The sequence below is a fragment of the Chanodichthys erythropterus genome, chromosome 21 (assembly GCF_024489055.1).
Source record: "Chanodichthys erythropterus isolate Z2021 chromosome 21, ASM2448905v1, whole genome shotgun sequence".
Classification (NCBI taxonomy): Eukaryota; Metazoa; Chordata; class Actinopteri; order Cypriniformes; family Xenocyprididae; genus Chanodichthys; species Chanodichthys erythropterus.
The window spans coordinates 10,157,081-10,173,659 of record NC_090241.1 but is presented as its reverse complement, the minus strand read 5'-3'; the positions used below and the strand labels follow the sequence as shown (position 1 = coordinate 10,173,659).

The following is a 16,579-nucleotide window of genomic DNA, read 5'->3' as shown; positions in this document are numbered from 1 at the left end:
ATTCTCAAAAACTTTTTTATATTTTTGTTGTTTGCTGTGGGTGAATGGGAATATGTGTGTTTATGTCTGTGTGTGTTTGTGTGTACTTGCTGGTTTTGATAAATATGATTGTGTGTGTGTGTGTGTGTGTGTGTGTGTGTGTGTGTGTGTGTGTGTGTGTGTGTGTGTGTGTGTGTGTTGCTGTATGCACTCATTTCACATTCGCTGTTTCTGTTAAAAAAAATCAGAAACAGCGAAAACTAATAATACTAATGAGAAACTGAATGACAGTTTATGATCACACAACCTTGGCTTGTGCTTCTAGCCCACACCATATCCTCCTTTTTTTTAACGCGGAAGTGAGCTGTTTTCTATGAATGTTCGGAGACTTACGATTTATTTAACTGGAAGAAGTTGTAAAATTATTTGCACTACAAGCCAGTGAGTTCATTATTATGATAATAAATTAAAATAATATGATATGCAACACAACAGACTGATTTTAAACAGCTAAAAGAACTGAAAGTGGAAGCGGAGGACACCTGAAGCATCGACACTCAAGTTACAATGTCTGCGCCCGTTCTTACGTTAAAAATAAGGTCAGTGCTTCACTAAATATTACTTTTTTGCATGCTAGTATGTTAGTGGTGGGAATTTTGAAAAAAAAAAGAAAAAAACATTCAGTGACAAATGAGAATAACAAGTAAACAAACTTCAACAACTTATTATATATATATATATATATATATATATATATATATATATATATATATATATATATATATATATATATATATATATATATATATATATATATAAAATTCAAGCGAAACCAAAAAACTTATACTCTGGCAAAACTGCTAATCCCATGTGATTTTTGTCCGCATTAAGCTTCCATAGGGCTGATCAAATTTTTACCCAGAATGCTCCGCTAGTCATCACGTGACGGCGCCATTTTTACAGACCTGCGCGCTGAGGAGGACACGAGAACGGCCAATGAACGTCAATGTTGTTTATATTGTCTTCATTTTAGTAGCATTAGTTTAACTTGGATCAAACATGTAAGTTATACTCTGAGTTGACTAGTACAAAGGGAAGAACGAAATGGAAATATTAAAAGACGCACTAATGTACACATGTAGCATGTTAGCATGCTAATCATTCAATCATTAAATGGTTAAATGTTACGATTCTATTGCTAATGGAAGCAGATAGTGTTGATTATACACTATGCAAGTCTTCGTTAGATATTTATACAGTTTAAACAATGTGATACACTAGGTTTGCTGCTGCTGTTTTCACTTGTGTATTAGCATAACTGGCGTGAGGCTAGGAAAATATGCAACATGACGAAAAATAAAGTTGTAGTGTTGTTTTATTTAAAAAGTTATTTTGAATATCAAAAGCATCATAAACAACAGGTAGAAGTGACCTCTTGGACAGGTTAACCGCCGTAATGTGTGTTATTCTGCTGATAGTGAAATTGCTTAAATTGACTTTTACGGTCAGGAACTTCATTAATCCGCTAGAGTAGGCAAAAACCCTCGATATGTAGGAAGAGGACGTGTTACATTAAGCAATATTAAATACCAGTGTATTCTATAGTGAAGCTTTCAAAATCTGCCAAAGACGTGGCTAAGTCATAATGCACAGATGTGTAAGAGTGTTGTTACACTGGTGAAACAAGTTGTTGATGTTGTATAGAGTCTGTAAGCACAAATCTTTTGCTGTACTAGAGTTTGTTGTGTTTTGTGCTTGCAGCGTGATGGGGGTGAAGGCGCAGCGTCCTCGCTGCTTCTTTGACATTGGCATCAGTAACGTGCCAGGTAAGAATCTATATGCGCTTTGTAAGACAGCTGCTCTTCAATGTCTGCAAATGTGGCATTTATTTCTCTGTTATCTTCTTCTCCTCCTGGTTTTCCTTTCTACAGCGGGGCGAGTCGTCATCGAGCTTTTCTCTGAGGCATGTCCCAAGACGTGTGAAAACTTCCGCTGCCTGTGCACAGGTAATAAACAAAACAAAACAAAAAACACTTGTTTTTAATCTATGGATCACTCTCTCAGTGAGAGATGTTTTACATCAAGTCTTGCATTGTCCTGGGCTGCGTTTCCCAAAAGCTTTGTGAGCACAAGTTGATCATTGCCAGTGCCACTAATGTTGTCTACGATCAACTTAGCTCATGATACTTTTGGAAAACGCCACCCATGTCTATATTTATGCATTGTGGGGGGTTTCTTTTCCAGGTGAGAAAGGAATTGGCAAGACTACCCAGAAACCTTTGCACTACAAAGGAAGTCTGTTCCATAGGATAGTGAAGGACTTTATGATACAAGGAGGAGACTTCAGTGAAGGTACCACTCTCTTGCTTTTTTCCGTTGAATTATGTATATCCTGTCAGGGCTCGACAATAAGGACTGCCCGGGGCCAGTGTGAACGACGCTTGGGACAGTAGACAACACTGTCACTTGCCCGATCGGGCCAGTGCTGTATGGGTGTGTGTTATGTATCGTCTATGACAGGGGTACACAAGTTCAGAGGCCAAGAGGGCCGCATTTCAACCAAATGAAACGCGAAGGGCCACAAGTTATAACTTGGATCGTAAGACTTTTTAGGCCTACTTAAGACAATATTTGTAGTTTTACTGTTTATTTACTAGTTTATCATCTAGCTAAGTCTTAATAGTATGGTGTCCTTTTTAAAGTGTCACTCAACATGATAAATGGCATTTAAAAAAATGATTAATAGCTTGTCTTGCTGTATTCTTAATGTAAAAATGCATAAAGAAAAACAAGAACTGATGAAAAGAAATCCTTATTCATTCCTTATTCATCCTTATTTCATTTCTTTTCACAAGAAATTTAAGGTCTGGCTGTTGTTCACTGGCTGATAAGAGTTTGTCCGTAAGACGAAAACATTGCACTTTTTTTTATAGTCTTTTTATACTCCATTGCACCTTTTTAACACTTTTTATAGCACCTATTTATACTCAGAGAATAAACGTTTTATTATTTATATTATTATTACCTTTTAATTTGGTAAGAATCCAAAAATCTTTTTTTTCTTTTTTTTAAATGTTCAATCACAATCTCATGAATTATCTAACTATAACCAACGTTGTAAAAATGATAAATAAGATATTCTCCGTGAGCTCAATGATGTGATGACAGATCTGTAATGGGAGCGCTGCTTGCTTTCTGTTTATAATACATTGACATTAAGAATAAAAGGTTTGTTTCTCATGATGCTCGGCAACTTACACACTGCAAAGTTTGAGGAATGTCAACTGCATTTCATCATGGAAAAATAAGGTTACTTTGTTTTTTACTTGCGCGCACAGTCTCGAGCCTTTGATGGCGTTCACGAACACAAAGTGCTCGACACATGCGCACTAGAGAGATTCATGCTTGTCTAGTGTTTTTCGCTCAAATAGTTACAATAAAATGTCTTTGTACTTGTTTAAAATTAGACTTGCTGGTATCTTTTAATCCCCTCAAACAAGCGCTCTTCAACACGGTCGGCTATTGTGTTTGTTGTTACTCTTGTTCCGTCTTATCCGTTTCTTTTCAGACTGAAACAACAGCCCGTTTCAGTGCTGACACCTTGTGGACAAACTAAATTAGTGCAAAAACTATTCAATGCGTGCGTGCAAAGTGCCTTCAGTTTATTGTTCTTTGCAGTTAGAAAAACTGTGCTGCGCGCGTACACTATACGCGTTCTCTGCTGATGATTACAGCGTCACGCGCACTGTACGCCTAACCTTGTGTACGTGTAAAAAAACGAAGTAATATTCACGCTAATTTTAGACGCAAATTATAATAAATATACATTTATATGTAGCATGATGCGGGCCACAAATTTAATGCTGACGGGCCGGATGCGGCCCGCGGGCCGCCTGTTGAGTACCCCTGGTCTATGATATCGGAAATGTTGGTTTAACGATCTGAAATTATCGAGCATGTCCCTCGCTTTACAAAAAACAAACACAAACGCACCCATTGAGTGCACGAATGCACTACGTGGTGTAGTCTAGTAGGTTAGACTAGTGCGCGTGCATATTAAGATTTACGATTTTACGATTAAGATGTACGATTTCACTGCGTGATTTAGTCTACTAAAATGCCTTTAGATGAGGGACAGAAATGACCCTGTATATCTTTCATATTTATACAATTTAACATAGTTAACCAATATTAAACAATGAGCGCTTTTTGTCCAAATATCAGCATGATTACAGATGTTATACTGATTTTACACAGCATACAGTCTAATGAACATTTTAGAAACCAAATCGCCTGTTTCACTCTTTCGCCAATGAAAATGGTCCACAGCATTGTTTTGCATCTCTGAGCAACACTTTCTGTTGATGAATCAGCCGCTTGAATGAATCTGTTGAATCTGTGACATTCGCTGCCACCTACTGGCAGGTTTAATTTCACGTTTAAAGTGTCTTCTCATTTTTTTAATAATTTCAAATAACAGTATTTAATGTTTTATATTTTCAGCATTTCAAAACATTATTTATGCATCTGTAACTGCTCCTGACTGATTCACTTTAATTAAGTTTAATCTATTCTATAGTTATACATAGGGCTGGGCGATATATCGCATGCGATTGTCACGCGTATTTCGTCAGTAAAGCCGGTTCCCTGATTACCGTGAAATCGCCATTACCTGCTTTCTGCGATATGAACGCGTTATTGCGTGGCTTGTCAGTGATCTACGGCTCTGTCTATTAAATGCCGCTCCATTTGAAAGCAGGTGATGGCGATTTTGCTGTAATCAGGGAACCGGCTTTACTGACGAAAAGCGCGTGACAATCGCATGCGATATATCGCCCAGCCCTAGTTATACATTAGATTACAGTTTCTGTACCTGAAAATCTCCTGTTTAAACCTACATGAAAAACTTGAAAAGCACTGTTTATTTATTTGTTTGTTCTGTTGTATCTATTTTTGCTATTACTCATATTTGTAACTATTTTATTACTTACTGTTTATTTGTCTAACAATATTTAAAATTTAAGTGAGTTAATCTAGTAGCTTTTGGTGTCATAACCCTATTTATTAAGGTTACATGTATCAAAAACAATAACTAGGCTTATTTTATAGGGCCATTTTCTTTTCTTTTACTTAATTTTTTGTTGTGGGGCCGGTGAAAATTTTGGCGGGGCAAGTAAAAATTTGAACCACTTACCCAATCGGGCCAGTAGAAAAAATCCTTAGCGTTGAGCCCTGCCTGTGTGTGGAGACATTTGACAAAAGTGTTTGCCTTAACAGGGAATGGCAGAGGTGGAGAATCTATATATGGAGGATTCTTTGAAGGTGAGTCTCCTTTTTCCGTAAGATTTTACTTTTACTAACAATGCTGGTTTCAATATTTTGCCACTTTTCTTTTTCTAGATGAAAGCTTCTCAATGAAACATACCAAGGAGTTCCTGCTGTCAATGGCAAACAGAGGGAAAGACACCAATGGCTCACAGTTCTTTATGTGAGTCCAACATACAGGCTTCTTCAGGCGTCCCTACTGTCCTCTTGGATAATGGATGATAATCTGCAACTGTCGTGTTCTTTTTTTTGCAGCCTTGATGTAGAATAACATTTACATTTAGTCATTTAGCAGACGCTTTTCTCCAAAGCGACTCAAATAAATGTATATGTCCTCAGTGCATTGGTCTGGTCTTGAACGAGTTATAAACTGCGGATGATAATGACCCAGATTGATTTATGATGTGCATTAATCACTGTTTTTGTGTTCGTTAGATTTGTATTTACATTCTGCCTCACTGTTTTGTGTCCCTGACCATAGAACTACAAAACCAACTCCTCACTTGGACGGGTAAGTGTGTAGCATAACGTGATCTATTAAGGAATATAGATTCGTGTTTGCCAATGCAGTACCAACTAGTAATATTTGATAAACCAACTGCTAGGTAACATAAATTCAAGTATATTTTAATGATTTTGTTGCTTTTTCCCTCACCAGCATTCATGTGGTGTTTGGTCAGGTGATCTCCGGCCAGGAGGTGATCCGGATGATCGAGAGTCAGAAGACTGATACCAACAGCCGACCCTATGCCGAGGTCAAAGTGCTCAACTGTGGGGAACTTGTTCCAAAATCTAAAGGTGATATTGCATATTTTCTCTCCTCATGTTTAAGATGGTTTTTGTTATTAGCTTCTAGCTACACAAGATCAACATCATGTGTTATTGCATTTCTGAATATGTTGGCATGCAATTCATTACCAAACACAAGTATGCTCATTGCTCACTGACCTTATATTCTTTTATTGCGTACTTGCAATAAAAAAAAAAAAAATTTGGCCTATGACATGATTTAGATCCAGCTGCTGTTTTTCCATCTCATTAGTTTGTACTGTATTCTACACACAAAAATAAACCACTGTTAGTTAATGAGGATTTGACAGATGAGCTTGCACCTTGATTGCTCATTTATTAAATAACATCAATTGCGATTAGACTGTCCAGTGTTATGGACGTCAATATTTACTTTCACGGTCACTAACGTGTTATTCAAGGGGCTTGACTTTAATTATTCATTCATATAGAAAGTTTTATATCCATTCCTGTAAACTTGTATGAACTAAAATTATGCTCGGCAGTCCAAAAATACTGAATCTGAATTGCAAACGGTTAATAGTGGACACCACACTTTTGGACACCACACTAATTTAATCTTGGTTTAATTGAAGCATCGCAATTTTTTTCCCCCAGTCAATTTATGAGAAAGTGTGTTTGAAAGTATTGTTTCAACTCCTTTCATTCAGCAAAGAAAGAAAAGAAGAAGCATCAGTCATCCAGTGAGAGTGACGACGACTCTTCTTCAGGCAGCTCCACGGGCTCGGAGGAATCGGAGAAGGATAAGAAGCGACGGAAGAAACACAAAAAGGAACACAAGAAAAAGAAGGAACAGAAACACAAGAAGAAAGAGAAGAAAGGGTACAAATCATGTTTATCCTTGTTGAAAGTGAAGTGAAAGTATTTTAAAGGTGCAATATGGAAGAATTTTGCAGTAAAATGTCCAAAAACCACTAGGCCAGTGTTATATATTTTGTTCATTTGAGTATTTAGAATATCCCAAATGTTTGCAAGTTTTTTTTTTTTTTTTGCTATGTTAGCTATTTTGTGAAGTAGCTAACATAGCAAAATCAGATGCAGCTTTATTTTTAGTAACAGTAATATAGCATTTTCTCCATCATACAGTATGTTTTAAAATTAATTCCATTAAATTGACATTTATCAACACAAGCCACCCAGCATTTAATATATTATCAGTGTGCAACAATGTCTCACAGCAGCCGCCAAGCGAACGCACAGAGTAACATTATAATGTTTTCAACACACTCAAAAGTATCTAATATGATAAACAGAGCTATGTTACCTCATACTGATGACCGGAAAAGCGGAAGCAGCGCTGGCGACTGGCATTATAAAAGTTACGCTGCTCGCGGTATGTTGTGCAATCGCTCCAACGGCCTCGTTCAGCTCCCACAACACTCAGTCCTGCTCTGTTTCATACTACAGTAACGTTAATAACCGCATCCATGAGCATGATTTCTTCCCGAGTCCTGTCCTGATTATTTTCCACCGTCTGTGAGGTGAAGACCAGATGTCCCAAATTTTTCACGCTCAAACTTGGCCTCATCAAGCTACGCCTTTGTTTTGAATAGGCCTCTAGTGACCTCTAGTGGACAGAATTTTACATTTTGCACCTTTAAAGGTGCCCTAGATTCAAAAATTGAATTTACCTCGGCATAGTTCAATAACAAGAGTTCAGTACATGGAAAAGACATACAGTGAGTCTCAAACTCCATTGTTTCCTCCTTCTTATGTAAATTTCATTTGTTTAAAAGACCTCAGAAGAACAGGCGAATCTCAACATAACACTGACTGTTACGTAACAGTCGGGATCATTAATATGTACGCCCCCAATATTTGCATATGCCAGCCCATGATTGAGGCATTACACAAGGGCAGCCAGTATTAACGTCTGGATGAAAGGCATTAGACAAGGGCAGAATGTCTGGATGTGCACAGCTGAATCATCAGACTAGGTAAGCAAGCAAGGACAATAGCAAAAAATGGCAGATGGAGCAATAATAACTGACATGATCCATGATATCATGATATTTTTTGTGATATTTGTAAATTGTCTTTCTAAATGTTTCGTTAGCATGTTGCTAATGTACTGTTAAATGTGGTTAAAGTTACCATCGTTTCTTACTGTATTCACGGAGACAAGAGCCGTCGCTATTTTCATTTTTAAAACACTTGCAGTCTGTATAATTCATAAACACAACTTCATTCTTTATAAATCTCTCCAACAGTGTAGCGTTAGCCACGGAGCACAGCCTCAAACTCATTCAGAATCAACATAAACATCAAAATAAACACTGTACTTGCGCGATTAGACATGCTGCATGACGAACACTTTGTAAAGATCCATTTTGAGGGTTATATTAGCTGTTTGAACTTTGTCGTTTAAGGCAAGCGTGAGCTCTTGGGGCGTGGAGCACAGGATTTAAAGGGCCACACACCCTGAATCGGCTCATTTCTAATAATGCCCAAAAATAGGCAGTTAAAAAAAATGAATTAAAAAAAAATCTATGGGGTATTTTGAGCTGAAATTTCACAGACACATTCAGGGGACACCTTAGACTTATATTACATCTTTTTAAAAAAAGTCCTAGGGCACCTTTAATGTAGTCTGGGTTGTATTTTCCATTTACCTTTGTCTAGTTTTTGCTAGGTTTTTTAGGGATTGGAGCAATAAGTCACACAACCTGTCCATGTTGGCATTTGCCTTATTTGACTAGCTTCTACCAAGTGACAGGTAAATTTGCCCCTGAATTCTGTTGAGTAAGTTTGTTTGGACTCACAACCTGTGACGTCAGCAACATGACGAGATGTGGGTTTTCGTTTCTCTTTTAAAAATTTGAATGCTTGTTTTTTTATATATATATATATATATATATATATATATATATATATATATATATATATATATATATATATATATATATATATATATATATATATATATATATATAATATATATAAAATTTGATTTCCACAATAATTATATGGCACATTTCATTTTATTATATGCAGTGAGTGCTGTTTTCACCTTCTGTTGACAACTTCATAATGCAATTTTTACATGTTTTCTGTAGGTCTGATGAGGAAGAGGCTGATCCCCAACCTTTGTCGACCATCCGCCCAGAGGAAGTCCCGCCCATTCCAGAAAACCGCTTCCTAATGAGGCGAAGCCCTCAGAAGTCCAAAGAGGAGGAGCAGGGGAAAGAACAGCAGAAGGAGGACTCTGCGAGAGAGAGACAGAGAGAAAGAGACAGGGACAGGGAGAGAGAGAGGGAAAGAGACAGGTAGATGTGGTATTTTTTTTCACCCAGTCATGGTGTGGAAAATCATTAGTTTGTACAGACATTAATGAAATCTTTGTTGTGTTATTTATTATTCTTTCATTATTATTTTCCTCTCCAGTTCATAACTTGTTTGTTATATTGTAGACCCATGGCGAATTCACGGCCAAACCGCACAAGACTCGTGATGACCAGGTCAGGACGCAGAATTAAAGGAAGAGGACCGAGGGTGAGAATAAATGTGGTTTGCATTGAAAGGCAGATTATGAGTTAGATGTAAAGACACAGCTGTTCAAACGTTTGGGGTTTGGGGTGCTAAAAGTCTCTTCTGCTCACCAAGACTGCATTTATTTGACCAAAAATGCAGTAAAAACCAGTAAATGCAGTAAAAATATTGTAATATTATTACACTTTAATATTAGGGTTTTGTATTTAAATATATCTTAAAATGTAATTTATTCCTGTGATCAAAGCTGAATTTTCAGCATCATTACTCCAGTCTTCATTGTCACATGATCCTTCAGAAATCATTCTAATATGCTGATTTGTTACTCGAGAAACATTTATCAATGTTGAAAACAGTTGTGTGCTGCTCAATATTTTTGAGGAAACTTTGGTAAAAAAATGTTTTCAGTATTCTCTGATGAATAGAAAGTTCAAAAGAACAATTATTTAAAATCGAAATTTTTTGCAACATTATAAATGTCTTTACAGTCACTTTTGATTAATTTAATATGTCCTTGCTGAATAAACGTATTAATTTCTTTTATAAAAGGAAAAATCTTAACTGACCCCAAACTTTCAAAGTAGTTTGTGTTGTCTTACATTTAAATCAGGGTTTCCGCGGGGTCTTAAAAAGTCTTAAAAAGTCTAAAATTCTGAACTTTGAATTTAAGGCCTTAAAAAGTCTTAAAAACGGCCAGATTTTCATCAGAGGTCTTAAATTTCATTTAGTCAGGTCTTACATTTTTTTACCCATTTCCAGAAACGCTACCTGCTGAAAGTTATTACAAAGTAGCAAAAAAGTAGCGAGTCGTAGTTCTTTCTGAGGTATATTGGTGTTTGTATACGCGGTGATAAAACTACAAATCCCGTGATAAATGCAATACCTGCCCGCGAAATACGTCTGCGTCTCCTCAGAGTTTGTTAAAGTTCGGCTACGTGTGGATGGTGAAATGGGAAAGTGTACTTTCAACGAGACATGGCTAGATCACAGCGATTTCTGCTGTTGGTTACAAGTGGTACCCAGCTCCAGGTACGAGGCTCACTGCAAACTTTGCAAAAAAAAAAAAGTCAGTTAGAGAGTCTGGGTGTGAAGCGGTGTAAAGGCGCTGGAGTCACACGCCAGAGCGGAGAAACACAAGCTAGCCGCAAAATCCCTTCAGCGGACTCGGCCAATTAGCCTCACCACTGCCGTCGTCGTCCTCAATGCCTGGTCCCTCCGGTCTCTAGCGCAATAGCATCACAGCTCCGTCGAACAACCATTGGGGTACTTTTGGAGCGACTGACACATCGAAAGCCGAGGTGATTTGTATACTACACATGGTGACTAAACAAACACCACTCATTTAATAGCAACAGTGAGATTAGCGATCTCTTCCAAGTGATGTTCCCTGATTCAGTAATCGCGAAGTCGTTCTCTTGCGGGCCCAACAAGATCGCTTACGGCGAGATTTGGATTGGGGGAGTTTATAAAGAGGGAATTGATTCGTACTCTTACCGGGCCGTATGTCGTAACGTTCAGTGAAAGCCAAAATCAGACCAACAGGACCATTGTTCTGGAACAATGAAATAGTTTAGTCGAGGTACCTGGGCTCACAGTTCATGTGAGAGTGCGGGACACACACACACACACACACACACACACACACACACACATACACATACATACATATATCAGATAATCCATGTTAGATAGATACTCTAATTATCCCGAGGTAAGTATCTATCTATCTAAAATGGATTATCTGGTGTGTGTGTGTGTGTGTGTGTGTGTGCTACATTGGTTGTTACATGGGTTGGAGTAGCCTGTTCAATCTTTATTAGGCTATTAATATGCTGTTTTGTAATGTAAATAAATAATGAGATGAAATCTATTCTATTTGAGGGCAAGTTTGTTTTAGCCTATTTTCATTTTGGGCCTAAGGTTTTTAAGGCATTTGGCACATTGATGTGTGCGGAAGGTTACGAATGTGATTGCTTTATCTGTAAATTAAATAAATGCTTTTTCAATGACTGAATTCATTGAAATAAAATGATTTTTTCAGAATTTCTTTGATTTTAATATTTTTTGGTAATGCGTCGTGTAGGTCTTAAATTTCAGTCTTTATGGTCTTAAAATGTCTTAAAAAGGTCTTAAATTTGACTTACTGAAACCTGCATAAACCCTGTTAAATGTTTTCTTTTTGGTTGTAGTGAGGAAAGAAAAACTAAACTTAATTTTATTTTAGTTTTGACTATCTCTTCTGTCCATTTTTAGCGCTATCGGACACCATCTCGATCTCGCTCACGATCATGGGATCGGTTTCGGCGCAGTGAGACTCCTCCACACTGGAGGCAGGAAATGCAAAGAACACAGAAAGCTAAAACCAACACAGCTGCCACCCAGGACCGATGGATCAAAGGGGACAAGTATGCCCAATTTTACAGTACATGCAAATATTGTGGTCAGGATTCATGTAATGAGGAATTTTAAACTTATTTAATCAGAAGTTGTTGTTGTTGTAATAATTTATTAGTCTTGCTTGAAATTGTTTGTGTATTTAATTTTAGAGGAGATATGTCAGAGGAAAAGGCAGAAGCCACTGAGACAGCCAGTGAAAACAAAGCTACAGGACAAGAAGAAGCAAAAAAGAACTCTGAACGAGAAAAGAAAGATATAAAGCGGGACAAATCACGCAGTCCATCCAAAGGAAGGGATAGGAAGAGGGACAAACATCGCTCCAAAAGCAGAGATCGGGACACTCGTAAAAAGACAGATGCTGATGCTGAAAAGAAGAAAGCACGTAGCCGGAGCAAGAGCAAAGAAAAGAAGAGAGAGAAGGAAAAGCGTGATAAAGCAGACGACAAACGGGGACGCTCAAGCAGCAAGGACAGGAAAGAGAAAGACAAAGATGCCAAAGAGCGAGAGAAGGAAGGCGAACAAAAAGACAGAAGCAAAGAAAGGACCAAACAACATCTGGATGGAAATGAAAAGGAGAAATCGAAGGAGGTGGAAAAGAAGAAAAACGGAGAGCAGCGACGTGACCGATCAAGAAGCAGAGAAAAGGGTCGTGATGCATCGCGGAGGTCCCGGTCGAGGGGCCGCGGCCAGCGTGGCCAATCGCGTGACAGAGGCCGTGACAGGCGTCACAGCAGCAGCCGGGACAGAAGATCATCTCGCCGGTCGAGGAGCAGAGAACGAGACAGAGGTCGGGATCGGGGGAGAGATGCAGAAGACAGAAACAAGAGGAAGAGCACAGAAACCAGAGGACGAGACAGGAGCTCCAAAGAACGCTCTTCCCAGAAAGAGCGAAGCCGAGAGCGAGATGATCGACAGAGCGGTAGGAAGAGGAAAGAAAAGAGCGACAGTGGAAGCAGCGATTCTGAGAGTGATGGCGATAAACGGAAGAAAAGAAAAAGGAGCGAGAGCCCAAAATCAAAAGAGAGGGCAAAGGACAAATCTAAAAGTCCAAGAAAAGATGCAAAGAAAAAGGACGCCTCTTCCAGTGACAGTGATTGAGACTCTGCATGTACCAATCCAGTTTTTTTGTTTTCTTTTCCCCACACAAGCATCAATGGTCTGCTGTTCAACAAACAATACAAAGAGACTGACATTTTAGTCATCATGTAAACATCGTGGACATATCCTGGTACTCAATGCCTGGAATATTTTTAATGACTAATACAGACCGTAAAATCCTAATTTGTTTCAAATGAATCAGTTATTTGTCCCGCTTTTATCTGACGTTTGTTTTTTTTCTTGCCCATATCTCGGCGTAAACGTTTAGTGAGTTCCTTAGTGAAAATGGTTGCTTAAATCTTTTATTTTCTGTCTGATCTGAGCTGTTTTTTTTTTTTTGTTTGTTTTTTTTTTGTTTTGTTTTTTTTAGGGGTTTGTTGGGGACATGTTTGCGTACCTTGGAGTTTTGTAAGGGCTTTATGTTTATAAAGAGATGTTAGGTTCTGCTGAATTTGACAAATAAAAATTGATACTGAACCTGTGAACCTCTTTCAGTGATCTTGTTGATTGAAATCTCTTCCTAAAATTAACCAAGTACAGTAAGCTTAATGTATTAAAGGTGCCCTAGAATTAATTTTATATATCTTGGCATAGTTAAATAACAAAAGTTCTGTACATGGAAATGACATACAGTGAATCTCAAACTCCATTTTTTCCTCCTCCTTATATAAATCTCATTTGTTTAAAAGACCTCCGAAGAACAGGCGAATCTTAACATAACACCGACTGTTACGTAACAGTTGGGATCATTAATATGTACGCCCCCAATGTTAGCATATACCAGCTCATGTTCAAGCAGGACGTCTGGATGTGCACAGCTGAATCATCAGACTAGATAAGCAAGCATGGACAACAGCGGAAAATTGGCAGATGGAGTGATAATAACTGACATGATCCATGATAACATTTTTAGTGATATTTGTGAATTGTCTTTCTAAATGTTTCATTAGCATGTTGCTAATGTACTGTTAAATGTGGTTAAAGTTACCATCGTTTATTACTGTATTCACGGAGACAAGACTGTCGTTATTTTCATTTTTTAAACACTTGCAGTCTATATAATGCACAAACACAACTTAATTCTTTATAAATCTCTCCAACAGTGTGTAATGTTAGCGTTAGCCACAGAGCACTATCAAACTCATTCAGAATCAAATGTAAACATGCAAATAAATACCATACTTACGCGATTAGACATACTGCATGACGAACACTTTGTAAAGAACAATTTTGAGGGTTATATTAGCTGTGTGAACTTTGTTAATGCTGTTAAAGGCAAGTGCGAGCTTCGTGGGCGGAGAGCGTGAGCATTTAAAGGGGCCGCAGCCTAAATCGTCTCATATTTAATTATGCCCCAAAATAGGCAGTTAAAAAAATTAATAATAAAAAAATCTATAGGGTATTTTGAGCTGAAGCTTCACATACACATTCAGGGGACACCTTAGACTTATATAACATCTTGTAAAAAACGTTCTATGGCACCTTTAATATTTAATTTGTCAACAAAATGAAACAAGAATTTTGAACCTGTCTTTTATCATGTGTTCATGTATCTGTTGTATGATATATATGTGTTGTGCCTCATTTCCATATATAAACAACATTTCAGAAAACTTGGAATACAAAACAATTGTCTTAATGTACTGTGATTAATCAACTGAGGAAGTAAGGTGATATCCAGTGTTGGTAAGTTACTCTAAAAAACTAATTAATTTCTAGCTACTAATTACATCTTCAACAGTGTAATTAGATTACTGTACTAATTATTCTCTGTAAGAAGTATTGCATTACTTGTTACCAGGCACGTGCACACATAGACAAAAAAGGGGCTTGAGCACCTGCCCTTTTTCTTCCTGGGGAGAAAGTGCCCTTTTTTCTGGGGTGTTTTTTTTTTTTTTTTAAATAAATGAATATATATTCCTGTTTGCGCACAGCTTCCCCTGTCAAACAAATATATTTACTGTATAAAACAAATAAAAAAATACTATATCAGGTCGGCTTTGTCGAGTTCAGATGCCCTCACTCCGCGACACGCCATTCCCCGCACGCACTCACGCGCGCCACACCCCACCCCACCCCACCTCGAGTTTGCTGCTGGCTGAAAACTTGTGACAAACTATTTCCGCGAAAATCCAACTGCTGTCTGGCGATAAGAAGCGAAAAAGAAAAAAGCCCTAGATGGATTCATCCCGTGCATTTCTTTCAGGTAGGCTAGCCTATGTTCACAAACCTGAAAGTTTTGTCTATTTAAGGGCTGTTTATACATTTAACGCTGCATTAATAGATTGACCACAATCAACACATCTGCCTGATTTGATACTAATGAAATATATGTCATATTATAATTTAAATTATTGTATTGTGCTATGCATTGCGTTTTGAACCATGGTAAACACTTGACCGATAGGTTGGGCTGTCAATACTAAAAAGAGGAGCACTCCATGGACGCACATCCATGAACCACATTATTAGACAGTTTTGTAAGGATGCATGGTGTATTAAAACTATTTAAAAATCATAATACAGCATCAGCTACATAATGCTATTCTTAAATCTAAGCTTACACAGGATAATACATCAATAAAAAAAAAAAACTCTCGCTCTGTCTTTGCATGTTTGATGTCCACATATTCTTGTTGAAGAAATTACAGTGGCTGTAGCATTTCTATCACAAAGAAGTGGGCGAATATTATTATTTAACTAAAAATATATTTTTTTTTAATCATGGTTGGCTTTGATCGTGGATTTAATCGTGCTGTGCTGTCTAACAACAAAAATCAGCAGGCTTTTGGCGCCCTCTGCAGGCATTTGTTATAACATATAATGTATTAACAGTTCAGGAATTTTTTTTTTTTTGATGTGTTTAAATATGCAGATTAGCTTATTTTGGTTAATTTAGAAGAAATCTACAGATGCAAACAGACGGAGGGTAGTAGGCTTAAAACAAACTCCATCTAAATGTGTAGGGTTAGGGTTAAGTTTTCTTTCCATTAGAGTGAAAGACATGGCAGCAAAAATGGACCTTAAAATTGTAAAATCTTAAAATTGTCCACTTCATGAAAGAAGTATTCCAATAACACCAAAAAATTAAAACGATTTATTGATTTGTGCAAAATAAATTATTAGTGAAACTATGTCCCTCTCCTTGGTGCAGTCATTTATTCTAAATATATATAGCTACTTGAAAATAGTTGTTGATTTCTCTTGTGATAAACCAAGTGAATACTAAAGAAGACCATGGTCTCTGTGTGAACTGATTATTTTGTAGAAATCTGTGGAGTATAAAACAATTGGATGAGTGTAAGTGAAGTCAAAGTTGTCTTAATATATTTAAGGGTTCGTTATTTTTTAAATAAATAATTATGAGAAGTGCCCTTTTTTCCACTTGAGCCCCTGCCCCCCAAAATGTCTGTGCACGTCCCTGCTTGTTACTAATTACTTTCTAAATCCCATATCAACCTCCTCCAGTTGAACAATACCA

General features: G+C 37.4%; 1 protein-coding gene across 3 annotated transcripts; it reads left to right on the top strand.

The window, feature by feature from the left end:
* Positions 1–295: 295 nt before the first annotated feature.
* On the top strand, positions 296–14,697 carry ppig (peptidylprolyl isomerase G (cyclophilin G)). 3 transcript variants are annotated; one of them, XM_067373524.1, is made up of 13 exons: positions 296–578; positions 1,741–1,805; positions 1,911–1,985; positions 2,224–2,331; positions 5,257–5,301; positions 5,380–5,467; positions 5,786–5,815; positions 5,963–6,102; positions 6,765–6,936; positions 9,171–9,380; positions 9,525–9,606; positions 11,857–12,008; positions 12,150–14,697. In XM_067373524.1, the coding sequence occupies exons 1-13, from the start codon at positions 547–549 to the stop codon at positions 13,096–13,098; spliced, it is 2,148 nt and encodes a 715-aa protein (XP_067229625.1). In that variant the 5' UTR covers positions 296–546; the 3' UTR covers positions 13,099–14,697. The 3 variants fall into 3 exon arrangements, with proteins under 3 accessions (XP_067229625.1, XP_067229626.1, XP_067229627.1); XM_067373525.1 differs by lacking the exon at positions 296–578 and adding an exon at positions 921–1,040 and having other exon boundaries at positions 12,150–14,696; XM_067373526.1 differs by lacking the exons at positions 296–578; positions 1,741–1,805; positions 1,911–1,985 and having other exon boundaries at positions 2,237–2,331; positions 5,740–5,815.
* The last annotated feature ends 1,882 nt before the right edge of the window (positions 14,698–16,579 follow it).